The following is a 17,944-nucleotide window of genomic DNA, read 5'->3' as shown; positions in this document are numbered from 1 at the left end:
ATATGTAAATACTTTTCGATCTCTAAGAATATTGTGGAATATTTAAACTTCAGAGAATAGCAACTTAATGTTAGAATCGTTAGTATTTTTCAACCTCGACAAACCCGAGAGATAAATGTCAATGCTCGCGCTTTAATTTTGAAAGGTGATTCCCGGAAGTAGTATTTTTCTTCTTCGTGTCTTCACGCGCTACCGTTAAAGTAGAGCCCGCTTGTACAAGCCTAAACGGGTATGTATAACGACAGTGAACGGGACTGAACAACCGGTGAGCACAGTGTCGTCTGTTATTGTCATCGTCTTGCTGTAGCCTACTGTCAGTCGGTTAAAATGTGATGTTAAACACCCTGCGAGGCTCAGGCGGCGTCATTAAACCGGGTCAACCGACTGTGGACTTTCATCCGCAGACTTGACTGACTTAAGGCAGAAAAAAAAAAAAACCGATGGTTTTACATCTCCCAGTAAGTATTGTTTTCTAGCAGACACTTCAAATGTTGCTCACACAGCAGGTTTAGGCTTCTGTTAATCATATTATGGGGCATTTTGGTGGTCTCATCATTGTGCATACACGGTACGCTTGACAGTGCAGTGACTTCGCCTGACCGTGTTACTGGGGCTAAGCGGCACATCCAGCTGAATAGTTTCATATATTGTGTAATATTTCTGCAGCACACGCTTCCTGTCCAGCTCAAACTCCTCCCATGTTGTCTCTTTGGTAATCACAGATCTGCTGTTAAGTGTTAATGTTCCAGTCATTAACACTTTCCTCATAAAAACGAGGAAAAGTCAGATTATGAATGCAAACAGGGATATAGCTGAAAGGATTGCCCCTCACTCCAAAGAAAAAAGTCGTGCATTTCTACAACTTTAACTATTTCCTTTGAGGTTTGATATCCAGATTTATTCTCAACGTGGACACGCTGAACTGTGTAGCTTATAAGTCACTGCTCCTTCTGGACCAGGACTGGGATCACTGATCTAAAGGAATAATCCACTTTGGCAATTAACCTTTCACCGGTCCAAGATCAGTAGGCAAGGTCACCCCGGGGTGCTGCTCTGGGCCGCTCCGCACTAAAAGCCTCACACTGACTTTAATGTGCAGCTTGTGATGCATTGGCAGTGACACCACCACTGCCCCTAACTTCAAGCTTCAAGACATTTAATACTTCAAGAAGCACAGCCCACCATGATTATTTTAATTAAAAACTCTTGTGATTTTGTTCCTGCCTCTACTTTTGAAATAATACATTTTCCTCTCTGTCTAACTTTAGAAATGAAGATTTTACTTCTTGTGATTTGAAATCTAAACATGCCCCTTTAATGATTCACTCAGTCCTAACCACACTTACTTATGTTTTCTTTATACACCAGAGAGGCACAAGGTGTTGGCTTTTTACTCTATGTCTGTCCTTCAAGCATTCCTGTGACTGTGACCTTTGGAGTGTGTCACGCTGCATTCAAGGGGGAGGGTAGCCCAGCAGTGTGGAGATTCTAGACACATGATATTTTTGGAAAGAAAAGACTTTTTTTTATAAATAGTATGCAATGAGAACCAGAAAACTAATTAAAGCTAAGAGTCTGATGTATGTATACACACATTAGTGCACTATTGTGGCTGTGTGGTGATTGTTAAATGTATTTGCTTACTTTGCAGGTGTCCTGATAAGTAAAGATAGTACGAGTACTTCACCAAACTAACACCAGAAGTGAAGGATACATACATTTCAACTCACAAAACAGGTAACCTTTTCTCACCATACCTTTAATGTTGTAAAAATATTTTAGAAATATATGCTCCAACATGGATTTTGGACCCCCGGACTACTACTACTCACGGCTGTTGGGTTATGTATGGATCTTAAAGTGGCATTGTTTTTGGTTTCTTTTTGAAAAGTAGAGTCAAAACATGGTATTAAATGAGGTATAGATTATTTTGTGCTTCTTTTGCAATTGATAGCACTGTTATTACCTGCAGCACATGACTATCATTTAATCTTAAGCCTTACAAGACACAACAGCCCTTGTTGGTCTGTGATCTAAAAAGGTAAAATAAAGTGTGAGAATGTGCCAATTCCGAAAGGAGACAGGAACAATTAAGGGATCTAAGACTTATGATACCACTGCTTTAAGGCTGCTTGTTTTTGGACACCGTATGCAGGCTGGCGGAGAGGAGGCAGCTTTATTTAAATGAAATGTAGCTCATGGTAAAAATCAGATACAAGATAATTGCTAACTGTAGGTACTGAAGAGCAATTTGCTATCTAAATGTGGGTGCCTGCAATCCTTTGGATTGTCTGTTTTTATGTTGAGATTGTAGAATAAAAAATGTTTGATTTGAGGCTAATATACATCTTTAGTGTCACCTTATGGCAAATCATTTTGTTTTTGTAGCTTGTTGTTTTAATTAGAATATAAACTCCATTACTAGTTTTATCTACACACACAAAATACATCTTTTAATTGTTTTCCTAACAGTATGTCAGAATTTTGCTAATAAAATGCAAATAATTCATTTGGTTAGTGAGTTTAAAAGCCGCTGTAATGTGTTGAGCTCTGTTAGATTAATCCATATCACAGCAGCTGTTAGAGAAAGCCGATTGTAGCCCGGTGTTGTGTCGAAAAAAACTCCCCGCCGCGACCATTTCAGCACGCTAACTAGCTAGCAGAAACCTGGCAGCCTGGAGACAGGTTTTCCTGTCGGACACGAGCCATGACTCCCCGCCGTAGGCGGAATTAACTCCGTTTAGGTGCTGAGGTTGTCGCGGTGGTGAGGTAAGTTGCAGACTGGTCCGGGTTAAGGTGACAGAAATATACCTGTCTGGACGAGAAGAGAGCTGGCTAGTCAGGATTAACACTAGCTTAGTTAGCTACAGTTAGCTAACCCTCAGCTGTCACACAAATGTTAGTGTTGAAGCTAAGCTAAAGGCTGCTGCCTTTGGTTACAGAGCGCTTTGCATTTTTATATGAGAGGTAAGCTGGATAAAACTTCTGACCTCATTTACTTTAACAGACGGTTAGCCCGTTTTTAGAAGTGAAATCAGCCGCTGACACGTCGCTATTATCACCCGTTCATCTTGTTTTGTTACATTTTTCAGCGTTGGGTCGTCTGTTTGCCAAAGCAGATGTGGAAGCGGCCAGCGGTGCACATGGCCGAGCGACTCGTCACTGTTTCATTGTCTAGGTCCATTTGTTGTCAAACTCTTTACTAAGTAAGCTAAACTTTAAACATTCTGATTTTGCTGTGATCCCCCCTCACTGCTCTTATAACCAGAGGACAAACTCGAAAGAAAGTAAAGAAAGTCTATTGGTTTGAATTAAATGATGATAAATGACCCGCACTTGTATAGCGACTCTCAGAGTAAGGTCTCCAAAGCGCTTTACACTACAGTGTATCATTCATCCATTCACACACACATCCACGCACTGATGGCGATGAGCTACGATGTAGCCACAGCTGCCCTGGGGCACACTGACAGAGGCAAGGCTGCCGAGCACAGGGGCCACCGGTCCCTCCGACCACCACCAGCAGGCAAGGTGGGTTAAATGTCTTGCCCAAGGACACCACAGCAGAATTCTCTGTCCAGAGCCGGGATTGAACCTTCAACCTTCCTATTACTGGACAATACTGCTGCCCCCTAATTATCACCTATAACCATAAATATAACACCAAACTTACTTTTAAATAACTATGAATACTTACACTTCACCCAGTAATACATTTTAATCAATTCTGCACAAAATTTGAGGTATTAATAATTGCCAGCTCAGACTTCATTTTCATCATGCCTTTTGTCTCCTTATGATATGAATGGTATGTTTGTTTGGAGAAGATGTCATATAAATGCATGGTGGAATGGGACACATCTGGTTATAGAATATCAGTAGATGCCCGTTGACTGTGAACGCAGAGGGGTCTGCATTAGCTCAAGTCTGGACTCTTATTGAATGATTTCCAAGTCAGATCATTCAAATAATGCTTCATCTGAATTTTCGAAGTATAAATTATAAAAAAAGTTTAATTATAATCAATTTAATCTGGATTTTGTTGGTTTGTTGAGAAATGTTATGTTTTAAAATCGTTAATTTAAATAGAATCATGATACTGGTTTTGAAGGCTGATATCGATTTCTAATTTTTTTTATAACTTATGTGTTTCCCTGGTTTCACACTGAAAGCATCAGCAATGCAGAACGGCAGCAGAACGTCACTGCTTCAGATAGAATTCATTATAGTCTATGGAGTGTTTCAAACTAGCCGCAACACGGCAATTTTCAGGCGTGTCCCAGAAGTGGCACGCCGCGCTGCTAAAGATAGGTTTGTGTTCTATTTTGGGCTCAAACTGCTTCTTGGACACATTAATTTCTGCAGTTAACATAGGGCTAAACAGGAAATCACATGTGGTTTTAGTGTAAAATCCCCAGTAATTTTCAAAATAAAAGTACTGCAGCGATGCAATTTCATATATAAGTCCCATTAGTTGTCACACACACAGGTGTGTGTGCGAAATTTGTTCTCCGCATTTGACCCATCCCCTGGGGGAGCGGTGAGCTGCAGACACAGCTGCGCTCGGGAACTATTTGGTGGTTTAACCCCCCAATCCAACCCCTTAATGCTGAGTGTCAAGCAGGGAGGCATTGGGTCCCATTTTTTCAAAGTCTTTGGTACGACCTGACCAGGAATCGAACCCCTGATCTCCCAGTCTCAGGGCGGACACTCCACCACTAGGCCACTGAGAAAGGTTGCATATATGTAGCTTACGTGTGACCCAGCAGCGTATTTATTCCCAGTATTGTTCCAGAGTGCAGCAGTGTATTTTTCATGGCTTTAATCCAAACCGTGGAGAGGACCAACATCATATATGACATCAAATGGCAATATCAAGCGTGATTCCTTTTTGCTTTAATGGTGGATTGCATAAACAAACCGTGACCATTGAAGTCTGGAGGGATCTTGTGATCTTGCGAGTCTAGCGAAGAGCACAGCAAGGAAGCCGTACCGCGATCAAGACTCTCTCGGTGTGAAATGGACTGCTTTGAAGTGTGCGAGTAAACCCTTCCGCTGATGTTTCACGCTGCTGATGCTTCCACTGTGAAACCAGGGTTAATAGCATTTTTGGGTGATTGCAATTTATCTCAAAGGGCTGTCGTTATCAGTAAAACATACATTTGCTTGAAAATTCTGATTCTGGAAATAAAAACTTGCACATGGAAACATGATGCTCTCCAACATCAGATAGTGATTGACTAATCTGTGACTTGGAAAAATCTGAAGTTTGGAAAAACACAATTGCTAAGTGTAAATTCACACTAGTAACAAAGTTCTTCCATGCAAATGTGTTTTTTTTTATTCAGAATCATAATTTTATAGTTAATTTTACACTGAGGAAAAATATACTCTGGTCAGTATTGTTCTATAGAAACAAATTGAACTCGACCAAAATCAGTATCAGCAAGAATTGAAATAAGTTTTCTAAATTTCTACATATGCTAAAATTAGCTTAGCAACACTGAGTTCAGACCTGAATTTTTTTTCCTTTTTTGCTCCTGGACCATGATGTTTTCAAACAACCCTGAATGAAAAAATAGATTTCTGGATTGACTGATTACTGATTAAGGCATTTTTATTGAAAAAATGGCCACCAGCTGATTTTTTTTGTGCATCTTAATTTCTTAAAGGTGTGGAACACTGAAAAACAAAAACATATTTTAAGAGGGTTCAGAGTGACCCTGATTATATTCGGTCACTCTGAATTTTTCATGCAGGCTGAACATGGAAATAGGTGTAGGAGACTATCTCCTGCATTAGCTTCTGATAGAAAATAGACAGTGACACTAGAATTTGAACAGGCCTGACAGATCCATGTCACACTGTCATTTAACATTTATGGACTCACCCTTCTTGACTCACGACGTGGAAGACTGTTGTTTTAGCGTCCAGGGAACAGCAGAGAACATCTCGACTAGCAGAAGCTAACCATTAGCATTAGCATCTCCACCTCATGGCAGAATTCTCTCTGGTTTGAGTTATTTGTGGAGATAAAACATCCATGTCACATGGCAAACTGAGACAGTGGTAGTCACGCTGCTATCATCCAATTCGAGGTGAGATGTCCAAAATATCAGGAAAAAAGATTCCAAATCTTTTGGTTTGTATGACTTGCAAGGCATTCCTTCCTACTCGAGATCTCTGCTAATTTATTGATAAAACGAGTGTCCTACACCTTTAATCAATTAATCATGTAAGATAATTTCACAATAGCAGCAACCCAGGTCAGCTGTGTTAAGAACAGCAGGTAGAGCTGTGTAGGAGGCCAGAGTTGGTTAAAATACCATAAATAAGACATCTGAACACTACTACTAGCTACTTGATTACCAGAAAAGATGAAGAGCAATAATGAAAAAGAAGCTATTATTGGAAGTGGTTTGTCAGTGTATGTACACGTTGAGGCCTTAACCTGACTGTGAGTTTTTAGGCTGCACAAATCTCGTCCTGTCTTCCTCATGCTCACATCTATGAAGTGGGAAGAAGTGTACAGTTGTTCAAGTGAGGCTGTTATTCTGAACCCTGGAGGCAGACGGCCCACAGACTCAGCTCATCTCTCTGGTCATCTACCAAGCCAAAACTATTCTGAAAATCCTGTTTTTGTTAGATATTTTAGACATTCTCTAGTTGACATTAAAGAAATTGTAGACTTAATTATTCATCTCGACAACGTTATGATCGCGCTGTTCTCACAAACATTTGCCTGCTTTTCTGTTTACTTTGTCACAACAGAAAAGCAGATGCACGTTTTAATACAAGTGCATTATGTATCGGGGGATCTGACTGCTTTCAGAGTAATTGCTTTGTTTGTAACGAATGTAAAGTGTGATTAAGGATGATTGCATGTGACTTCAGAACTAAGTTACAGGAAGCTGCGTCACATTTTAAAACACAAATCAAAATGATACAAGACTTAAAACAAGCTGACTAGATTAGAACTTAAAACAGGGAATTTTCTTAAGGAAACGTTTGGTTTTGGTTTCCATTTTAATAGATTTAGCCACAATTTTAACTGAATTTGTTTATAAAATAAGGGTACAATGTTGGTTTCAACCACTGATTGTTGACCTTTTATGCAAACTACCACAGATGACCAGTTTGACCTCTATTTACCAGTCCAACTGTGTTGTTATGCTGAGAAGCGCCTCAGCCATAATGGTAGTTTGCTGCAGCACCTTTATTGCCTCACTTGAACATAAGTCATATCTCTGGATAAGGGGGAGTGGCTGCCGTCTGTGAGCACGGTGACCTTCATCCAGTCACCTTGGCTGTTTTAATGACGAGAAATACGACAGACAAAGGCTCGACACAGAGGGGACGAACCACAACTGTATAGTTTTATTTGAAAGCTAAACAGCCCTGGATAGTTGGCCTGAAATGTGTCACTGAGGACAAAACAGTGCTGAAAAACAGTTTGTTAAATAAGTGGGCTTTTTTGGGACATGCTGCTGACTAAGCAAAATCCAAGTGCCGTCCACAGAATGGAACTCTAGCAAAGAACGGCGACTGATCTTGTTTCTTTAAGTCCTTTAGGAAAAGCCAGGCTGTGAGGTTTTTATTGGATTAAGACGGCATTTAAGATAAAGCGCTTGAATTTATATTGTTTTCTTTTGTTTTTTTACCACCTGATTCCTTTGGATCAAATCAGCACATCTCGCCTGCATCAGTGCATACATTAATGACTGATTTATAAAGACTTATGCTCAAGGTTTTGTAGCCCACAAAGAGGCAGCACAACCAATCATCCTTTTTTTGTCTTTCTGATCAATCGAGAGTTTTGAACTCTTTATGGACAGGTTGGCAGAAATGATTAACTTTTGATGCCCTACTTACAATAGAAGATGCTGCTCTGACATGAACATTTACACCAAAATCGCAGATTATCTGTTTAGGAGAATGGTTAACTAAAATGAGGCTTTATCTGAAAAGTTCAGCTTGTAATTTTTTCTTTGTTTATTTTGGTATCTCACTGACATTTGTCCTTAAAGCACATTTTAGAACCACGTGTGCAGTTTTGGTCTGCACCAATTTTATTTTCTTAACATTTTTAAATGAAGTATTTGACCAAACAGTTCCACGGTAATCTAAATGAGATAGCACTAGATTCTTAATAATGTATGGGATCACTTGCTTCGTGAAGTATTTTGAAACTGCGCCCCTTTTTCTAGATTACATTATTTGCTAGATGGTCCCAAGATAATTCACCATTTGTTTGTAAGTGTAACTGGTAGAGAGCATAAACATACATGGGCTGTGTCCAAGTTCAGGTGTTGCATGCTAATGAGTACCTGTCCTCGTTGGTCTCAGGAGAACGTCTTCTTTCGTGACCATTTAGACCGGATGTTAACAGCTGTGAATTTGGACAGTCTAGCCTTAAATAATAGTCTCGTCCCTGCTACGGCGGATGTCCTCCTCTGTCACCTAGCAACTGCTACCGCACTTAGAAGAAGCTGCAGAAATGGAGCTCGCACATGTTTTAAACCTTTCCTTGTTTTGTTACTGTTTGAAGAGCTACAGCAGATGTACCGCCGGTGTTCTGAGAAATTCTGTTCCCCTAAAATATTATGTTTCCCATAATAACTTAGGCAAATAAAGAACAACTATTTCCAAATTCACATGACTTAACGGCTATTATGAGAGGACTAAACAACCTCAAATAAAAGATGGTAAAACTCAGTGAGATTGCATCCTTTTACATAACTTTCTAAAATGATGAATAAACTTGCAGGAAAAGAGTGAACAACAATGATTTTACTGTACTTTTTAATTGTTTTTATGAGGAAGTATAAATGAAAAAACATCACCAGCAGGACATTATTACATTACATAATTTTTAAAAGTCGATCACAAATGGTGTGAAGATGGCCTGAAGTGCGACCTCCCAACATGGGGGAACAGAATTTCTCACGACACCTGCACCGCAGTGCATCTCAGGATCTATAGAGGTGAGGAGACCACACCTGTTCTCAAATTCGGGAAAAAGATGAACGAATTTCAAAACCGCATTCTGAGCACTCTTTGAATTTGGACAGTCTTCGTCGCGGCGCTGTGACGTCACTGGTCTTAAAACATCTGGACACTGCCAAGATCTAAATGCTCTATAACAGTGTTTACTTTGATCTTTCTGTGTGTTTTTGCACATCAGACATCATGTCTTCCCGGGATCGTCGGCCAGATGTCTACATAAAGGCAGAACCGAGCAGTCCAGAGGGAGGTGGGGGAGGTCGGACCAGTCCTGGCGGGGCCTCTTCAGACTCCTCTCAGAGTGGAGGTGGAGGAACCAGAGGAGACACCAAGCGTTACTCACCGCCACTCTACACTCCGGCTCTGCGGTGTCATTTTAAAGAGGAGGGCGGCGATGGGGCTGAGGAGGGCTCCACTGGTAATGGAGCGGGCCGTTGCAAATACGCCCTGAGCACGCTGCCCAAGAGGCTGTGTCTGGTGTGTGGAGACGTGGCTTCAGGCTATCATTACGGCGTGGCGTCTTGTGAAGCCTGCAAAGCATTCTTTAAGAGAACCATTCAAGGTGTGTTGTGGTTGTTTTATTTGGCATAACATTTGGTAAAAGGACAGTTGCCTCTGTGCCCTTTATTAACATTACAGTTCTGGATGTTTACTATGATGCTATGAAGGATGGTACGACCTAAAAGTGAATCTATAGGAGATAAAATAAAAGTGGGCTTTGTGATATGATAAAATAGATTGTGGTGTCACAAAGTACATTGTTTATGTCATCGTTTTGGATGACGGTTAGCAGCAGTCATCGCCATGGCACCACGGGTCAGCCAATACAAGTTAAGGAGCTTGTTCTTAAATTGCAAAAATGTTCATAAAATCTGTAATTCTCTAACAAGCATGTGTATTTTTACACTTTAAATGCGTGATGAGCTGATGAGAAGAGGTCCGCTGCGATTGAAGGACACATTTAACTGTAAGCACAACGTTTGTGGCAGAACCTTCGTTAAACCTTTGGGATTTGGTAGAACATCTTAGTGAGTTTCATCAGCACATGATTAATCAGAAATGCAAACGATCACAACATCCCATCACAACAGGAAGTGAACAGACATTAGCCACGTTTACATGCGCATATTTAATCGGATTGAATGCCCATTCAGATTGAAAATTCTGCATGTAAACATGTCAATCAGAATATTCTGATCCGATTCGGCCCGATCGGATTGAAATTTCAATCCGATTGAGAGAGGTGGTTTATTCCGTTCTTCATTCCGATTGACGTGCATGTGCACAGCCATTCGGATTGTTGGGGTAAAACAATGCCCACTGCGCATGTGTGCAACAGCCAGCGGGCCTCTCCGCTGTCATTTGGACTGCCTGACTTCAAAAATGACGGTGTAATTAACAAGCGGCGGCTTTTAAATCCGACAACAAGCCGTCCCGTTTCAGTAATATTTAATTCAGAACTTGCATTTTGTGGAAGTAAAATAAAAATCTGATTATTGCACAAATCATTCGACAAAGATGTTCAAATCTTTACTGGAAATACGCAGGTTTATCGTGGGGGTTGCAGCGCACGGATCCCCGTTTCTGTCAGCTTTGAACGCAGCAGCTTCTGCAGCAGGTGATGGAGACACGCTTGTAAAGAACACAGGATAATACGGGTTTTACAGACCTGATTGGAGGCTGATGTTGGGTAGGAAAACGTCCTCGGTTAAATACTCTGGACGACAGTAAAGTCCGTGTTCGTTAAAAGCACGTAAACGCAGATGACCTGAGATGCGGTTCGTTAATGATGAACACAGGCTTCTAAACTTTCTGAACATCTTCTGTTATTTTGTTTGAACAGATTTTTCTCAACAGTTTCAGCTGATCGTCACATGTTATTAATAATAAGCCACAACAGAGCTCAGTAATAAAACATGAGGCTAACCCCCCCCCCCCACCCCACCCCCCCACCCCCCACCCCCGCTCTGTGCCGCAGCGCAGCGCAACAGCTGTCAATTCAGACCTGCGGACCAGCTGATCAAGAGGCAGACATAACCCTCCCTTATTTTAATCAACAATAAAATGCAGCAAAGCATATATCTGCAGTTATTCACTGAAGAAAACGTAACTTCTATGAGCTAAATAAAAATATTAAATTGAATAAATGGATCAGGAAAGCAGGAAGAATAGTTATTTCTGTTTTTACATTTTTCTTTTCGTTTCATGGCGTTTGTTTACAATTTTTCTTTCGTGAAAGGCAACTCTGCGCATGCTCAACCTATTTAATCGGATTAAATGCTTGGTGCATATGTACGCACGGCATGATCGGATCATTTAAGTTCGTGTCCATGTGAACAGAGATTCGGAAATTCCGATCAACCAAGATTTCAATCGGATTGAGGAAATTAGGCACATGAAAACGCAGCTATTGTGTGTAAACTGTGTGAGGATGGGTAACGGTGGAAAACTGAGGGGTAGCTTTTGATGGCACAATAAGATCAGCCATTTCATAAAGTCAGGGGTGGTTTTTCTTCATGCCAAATGCTTTTGTTTATTTCCATTCCCCAGTCATGTTATTTACTGTAAACTAACAATACCTGTTCTGTCGCCAAGGTAACATTGAATACAGCTGCCCAGCATCAAACGAGTGTGAGATCACCAAAAGGCGTAGAAAGGCCTGCCAAGCATGCCGCTTCACCAAGTGCCTAAAAGTCGGCATGTTGAAAGAAGGCAAGTCCTAATATCTACCACCCTACAATAAAAAATATTTATTTATACATATTTATATCATATGCTGATTTACCAGCTGATTGGTCTTTTCTGATGCAGGAGTTCGTCTTGACAGAGTCAGAGGAGGAAGACAGAAGTACAAAAGGCGCCCTGAAGTGGAGAATGCAACGTACCAGAGTGCTCCTCTACAGCTGATTAAAGAGAATGAAAAAGGTGAATTTTACTAGTTTTATATTTAGTCTTTTTTTGTGCCACAGGCAACACACCAACCTCCATCCTGTTTTGTTTGTATATGGGAATAGAATTACGCTTGTATTTATAGCATGCCTGTTTTGTGTAAAATACCAACAATCTTAAACTTTCATCTAGCAGTTTTTATTAAAAATGACAGAATTGATGTGTAGAAGACAGCGCCCCCTACTGCCAGTAAAGGTGTATTGTCCTTCTAGTTTAGTAGAGCTGTTCAGTAAAGTTGAGGAATGGAATAGTAAAAACAAATCCACAGTTCACTTTGTCATCATCTCAGATATACCAACAACACTTTGTTATTAACACGTCAGTTATTTTAGAGGACATGTCCTCTACTGGTGTAAAACATTTATTGGAAATGAAAATAATTCACATTTGCTGTTTTATCAGAGAAATATTTGCTTTGGTAAAGAGTTAATTTTCAGGAAATGTTACTTCAATAGTTTTTTCTAAATGCAGGTTCCATCAACATCATCGTGTCCCATCTTCTAGTGGCGGAGCCAGAAAAGTTGTTTGCCATGCCGGACCCTCTGCAGCCTGACACGGCCCAGCGTACGCTCACCACCCTTTGTGACCTCGCCGACCGTGAGCTGGTTGTGATCATCGGCTGGGCCAAACACATTCCTGGTAGGTTTGTTTGCATTAAGAGAGACTTAACCTGCCAAATGTCTCTAATAGGAATCAATGAACTTTGGACCCACGATATTCTAATCCTGAAACCTCTCCAGACTCGTGTTCTCAAAGTTCCTAATCTCAATTTCATGGAAATGTGCAAAAATAGCGATGAATGCCTGACGTTGTTTGCTCCTCTGGTTGGTCCTAGCGCTGTATGATTGTGTGCAGAGACAGTTTGAAAGACAACCGTAGACTCCGCCCCTCGGCTGAGTTCTGTCTCTGGGTCGTGGCCAGAGTATATATTTACATATATAGGATGGCTTGCCAAGCTAACAATTCAAATGGATCACTGGAACATTTTGATGTTTACTGACACAATCAAAACATCCCTGCTTGTTTGCAAATTTTCTCTGCTTTGTATATGTTCTGCACCTGATTTTAAAGGAACCAAATAATGCAAATATCCCATCCTTCCGGCACTCAGTCTTCCTCTGTGCTGATCGTTCAGAGAATCACGCACTCTTCAGCCTCTTGTGGACATAGATTGCAAACTGTATAGATGACTAATATTAATGTATACATATAAATAAGTAGCATCATTTAACAGTTTTTGTATGATTTAAAACAAAAAATGCATACCGTATTTTCCGGAGTATAAGCCGCACCAGCCATAAAATGTATAATGAAGAAGAAAAACATATATAAGTGGCACAGGACTATAAGTCACATTTTGGGGGAAATTTTATTATTTTTCTTAAAATATCTGAGACCAAGCATTTCACATTGCAAGACAAGTACCGGTAACAATAACAGAATAAACAATCATGGCGCAGCAGCGCACCACGGTCTCCAGCAGAGGATGGCGGTGTTTGAAACCCTCCCAGCGGGGCAGAGGAGCTCATTCCTGGTCCAGAGCCGGCACACAGCAGCGTGGTATACATAATTTGGTATGTAAGTTACTTTGGTATATAAGTCGCAGGACCAGCCAGACTATGAAAAAAAGTGTGATTTATAGTCCGAAAAATACGGTAATTAGTTGAAGCCGGTAATCATCAGCAGACCCTCTGCAGGTAGAAGTTGTGTGAAACGTGAACCTGCTTCATCCTTTGTCTGTCTCCTGCAGGCTTCCTGTCGCTGTCTCTAGCAGATCAGATGTCGGTGCTGCAGTCGGTGTGGCTGGAGGTGCTAGTGCTGGGTGTAGCGTACCGCTCTCTTGGCTGTGAGGATGAGGTTGTGTTTGCTGAGGATTTTGTCCTGGATGAGGAGATGTCTCGCGCCGCTGGACTGACGGAGCTAAACGCAGCAATTAGCCAACTAGCACGTCGTTTTCGAGCTCTAAATGTGGACCGGGAAGAATTTGTCATGATAAAAGCCATCACACTTACAAACTCAGGTACATAAACCGCTGCTGTAGTGGAATAGAATCCGTTACTCTACTCTGATAAAAACCAGCATAAATCATCACGTTTTAATAGAATAGTTTGAACTTTTTTCCTCCTATCTCAGAGGATGATTTCCATCTAATCGTGTTTTTCTGCTGCTTTGTCAGACTCTGTTTACATCGAGGACATGGAAGCTGTGCAGAGGCTGCGGGACCTCCTCCACCAGGCCTTGCTGGAGCTGGAATGTCAGCGGCGACCGGACGACCCCCAACGTCCGGGACGCCTTCTTTTAACATTGCCTCTCCTCCGACAGACTGCCGGCCGAGCCCTTACCACCTTCTACAGCATCAAGACCCGTGGCGGTGTACCCATGCACAAACTATTTCTGGAGATGCTGGAGGCCATGATGGACTCTCCGTAAAGCAAAAGAACCAAGGAGGGAGCCAACGAAGATTGGGTTTTCAAGAGTGGATGAGTGGTTTATAAAAAAGGAAAGATTTTATTACAGAAATAATAATGAGGAAATAACGATTTTTTTTTCAGTTTTAGGCAGGATAAAGAGAGAGAATAAGGAAAAGAACAAGCTTATTTCTTCACATTTGTACATGGAAGTTGACTTTTAACATTAAGATGTACCAGCTTCATGGTATACTCATCACAACATCAACCTACAGTTACGTAACCACTTAAGGACATTGTTTAGGTACCCAAAAACAGACTGCAATCATGTAGCTTTAGAAACTTTATTGGTACATGAAAGCCATATTAACATATCTGAGTTAGGGGTGAAACTGAATCGCACATGTAGTTCTTGTATTTAGTGTAGTTTAGTGAGCCGTTGTAGGCGATCCATAGGAATCACTCGCAATATGTTAAAAGCAATATAATGACTCAGTTATTGTCCGTCACATGCAAATTCTAGAAGACGTCCCTTACTATGTGTGTATTAATTGTTCTCCACCCTGGACCCCAAGTGCCAATCTTTGTTGAGTTCTGGGATCTTGTATCCGTGGTGGAACTGGTTGGCATGGGAACCACTGATTTTATGTGCAGGATGCTTTATAAAAGCATGTGCGATAGGTTTGTAGTCCTGGAGACAGTGTGTCCATAAAAAACGCTCTCCTTAAGTGTTGTATGTAAATCCTAAGGCCACACACACTAGCTTCCAGCGTGCGTGTTTGTGGTCGGCGCAGTCAAAACTAACGAGATCAGGGAAGAACTCTTTGATATTAAAGCTTTTTGTGGCAACAACACTCTACAGAAAACGGTTCTAAGCCTCATCTGCTTTTTTATATTCCCCTCCTCCACTAAAACCACACTTTGACCTCTGCTGCTGTGTGTTAAAAAAAAAGGTCGATCTTGTTTCAAGTGTGGGCTAAACTGAGTGACACGAACCTAAACGGCCAATACGCAGCGAGACTTTGCTGCAGCGGTGCCGAACGTTGTATAAAGGATGTTTCCGTTTGAGATCCCTCCTCCACCTACTGAACTTGAACTTGTGTCCTGGAATGGGCTCGGGGCTACAAGAGATGCAACTTATGCAACATCTGTTCGTTTGGATGTTGAAACCTTGTCTGGTACCATCTCGAACGTCCTACCCTTTCTTGTTTGTATAGTCACAGTATAAGTGATCATTACAGTAAGCTTAAGACGCAGTGTCCACATCTGATGTAAAAACTCAGATCTATAAAAATATTTAGTGGTCAGATGGCCATGACTCTTTTAGCCTTGTACAGTTCCGTATAAACAAAAGGAAACATGCAGTTTTTAGCGGAAGATAACAAAGCCAGCAAATGTAAAACCAATCCCCCCCTCACAGTAATTGTGCAGCTTACAGTGTGCTGATGTTTGTGAAGACTTGAAACTTCCTTCTTTTCATTGTGACTCTGTTGTGTGTTTGAATTAAGCTTTTTCATCCAGGCCTGTTTGTTTCTACCAGGGGTTTGTTTTGTGTGGGGTACTTGTTAGTTTAAGGATTGGTCTAATTGGCCCTGGTGGTGCCGTGAGAATACCTCAGGAGGCAGCATCCGCCACACGGAGAAAAAAACCTACAGCGTTTCATTCGAGGTCAGCCTGAATATTTGTTTTTTTTTTTAATTTGTGAAACTTGAAGACAAAACACAGGTACGGCGTAAATGACAGCACTACAGAGAAGGTACTGTTCAACAGATTGTGACTCAAATCTGCTTCTTGGGGTTTTTATTTTCCATGAGTTAAGTTATTCTCCGACACAAGCATAATTATAGGTCTGATTAGAGCTCTATACGTTTCTTCTCGATGGCAAAGAAGACTAAGCAAATCAGTCACAACGATGTTGTTTGGTACGATGGTTAGGCGGTGGATTATTCACTTACATTGTCACCATTCGCTCATTTGTAGGGTCTGTTATTAATGTGCACATTAATATAAATGAGCAATACAACAAAAAACCAAACCTCACGCATCTCTTTGTATAGCCACAGTGTACATTTAACATTTCCCGTTATAATTACAAATACTTAATGTTATCTTATTTAGAAATTTGAATCAATGTTTGTATTTTGAAAGAGTATTTAAATGATTAAATTCTATTTTTTACCGAACTGAGTTTTTTTGACGTTGCTTTATTTTGTGTGTGATCCTGGCTGTAAATTTCTGTGTAGGCTTTTTTTTTCATTTAGATGAAGCCATTTGATGTCCTTGTCTAAACTTGTTCACATTAAATTCACTGTGAAAAAAGTGAAATCTTCCGCTGTCTGGTGGAACAGGGAGTGGATCCTGTAGGTGCTTTGTGCTGTGTAATAAATGGACACACCGCCACATGTCAGTGGGCTCATCAATACGTGTACATTTATGTGTTTGTGTTGTATTTTTACATTTGAATACGGTCATGACCACATATCACCTCTGGACGTTGCTTTGAATTTGAAACAAATGTGTAAAATGTTTAGTTTGTGTCAAGAAGCTAAAAAGTTCCATAGTTACTAAAATGTAACTGCTATTTTATAAAAGAAACTGAAATCTGAAAAGTTGGAAGTAAAAAAGACAGACATTTCTGAGGGAAACATAACGGGTGTAGTCCAATTAGAGATCACACTTGTGTGAATAATGGTCCAGTACCATGTCTGTAAAAGAAACTGAATGGAACAGAAAATAACTATTTTCTCAGATCAAACAAGTTTTAACTCAACAGTGGGAAAAAATGACTTTTGTAAACTTACAACAGATCATTTGACTTGGAGCTTATTTTATCTATCCCGCAAGTTTCTGTGAAGCCCTCTTTCTGCCACTTCAAAAAGACACGGTCAATTATTTTTTATTCATGATTTTAAATAAAATCACTGAGTCATTACTATAAGCATCAAAATCACATTTGTGATTCAACACTATTATGAGATGCACTAATAATTATTACAAGATGCATTATGGCTGTCATAATTATTAGACAAAATGATTACTTTCAAAATCAATGAGGAGGTTATTCTGAAAATAGTCATAAGTATTGCATAAAAAGTAACAATTATGAATTTGAAAATAAGTTGTAAAACATTCACATTTAGTTCATATAAATTTATTACTTTCCTGACCATAAACTTCTATGTTATATTTATTACAATAGTCATAATTTCTAATAAAAATTAATGAATAATAAATATTAATTTAGAAATATTAAAAAATGATTAGATACAAAGCCTGTGGTGTAGTTGTAAACCCGATTTTTGAGATAAAAAATTATAACTAGGATTTTCAAACTCAAAACTATGATTGTTTACAACCATACAAATATTCCATTTACAATAGAATTGCTTTGATATAGTCCTTTAACATTAATCAGAGTTGGTCAAAATAGGTATTTACTTATCGGAGCTGTACCAAACCCAAATCTGTGCACGTCTGATAACAATAATAATAATCAAACACATACATTTTATCGCGTAAGAGTGAGTTTAGTGATACACATGACTTAAAATCATAATAATTGACTTTGCTTATCAGATACCACG

At 40.1% G+C, this 17,944-nt stretch overlaps 1 protein-coding gene across 5 annotated transcripts; it reads left to right on the top strand.

Annotated features, from left to right (window-relative positions):
• The first annotated feature begins 210 nt into the window (after positions 1–210).
• On the top strand, positions 211–16,780 carry esrra (estrogen-related receptor alpha). 5 transcript variants are annotated; one of them, XM_070555337.1, is made up of 8 exons: positions 211–229; positions 1,652–1,737; positions 9,185–9,565; positions 11,599–11,715; positions 11,815–11,928; positions 12,424–12,591; positions 13,703–13,972; positions 14,129–16,780. In XM_070555337.1, the coding sequence occupies exons 3-8, from the start codon at positions 9,190–9,192 to the stop codon at positions 14,380–14,382; spliced, it is 1,299 nt and encodes a 432-aa protein (XP_070411438.1). In that variant the 5' UTR covers positions 211–229; positions 1,652–1,737; positions 9,185–9,189; the 3' UTR covers positions 14,383–16,780. The 5 variants fall into 5 exon arrangements, with proteins under 5 accessions (XP_070411438.1, XP_015816710.3, XP_015816709.3 ...); XM_015961224.3 differs by having other exon boundaries at positions 211–265; XM_015961223.3 differs by lacking the exon at positions 211–229 and adding an exon at positions 238–458.
• Positions 16,781–17,944: the final 1,164 nt, after the last annotated feature.

The sequence above is a fragment of the Nothobranchius furzeri genome, chromosome 10 (assembly GCF_043380555.1).
Source record: "Nothobranchius furzeri strain GRZ-AD chromosome 10, NfurGRZ-RIMD1, whole genome shotgun sequence".
NCBI lineage: Eukaryota > Metazoa > Chordata > Actinopteri > Cyprinodontiformes > Nothobranchiidae > Nothobranchius > Nothobranchius furzeri.
The sequence above is the reverse complement of the archived record's forward strand: the minus strand, read 5'-3'. Positions and strand labels throughout refer to the sequence as shown.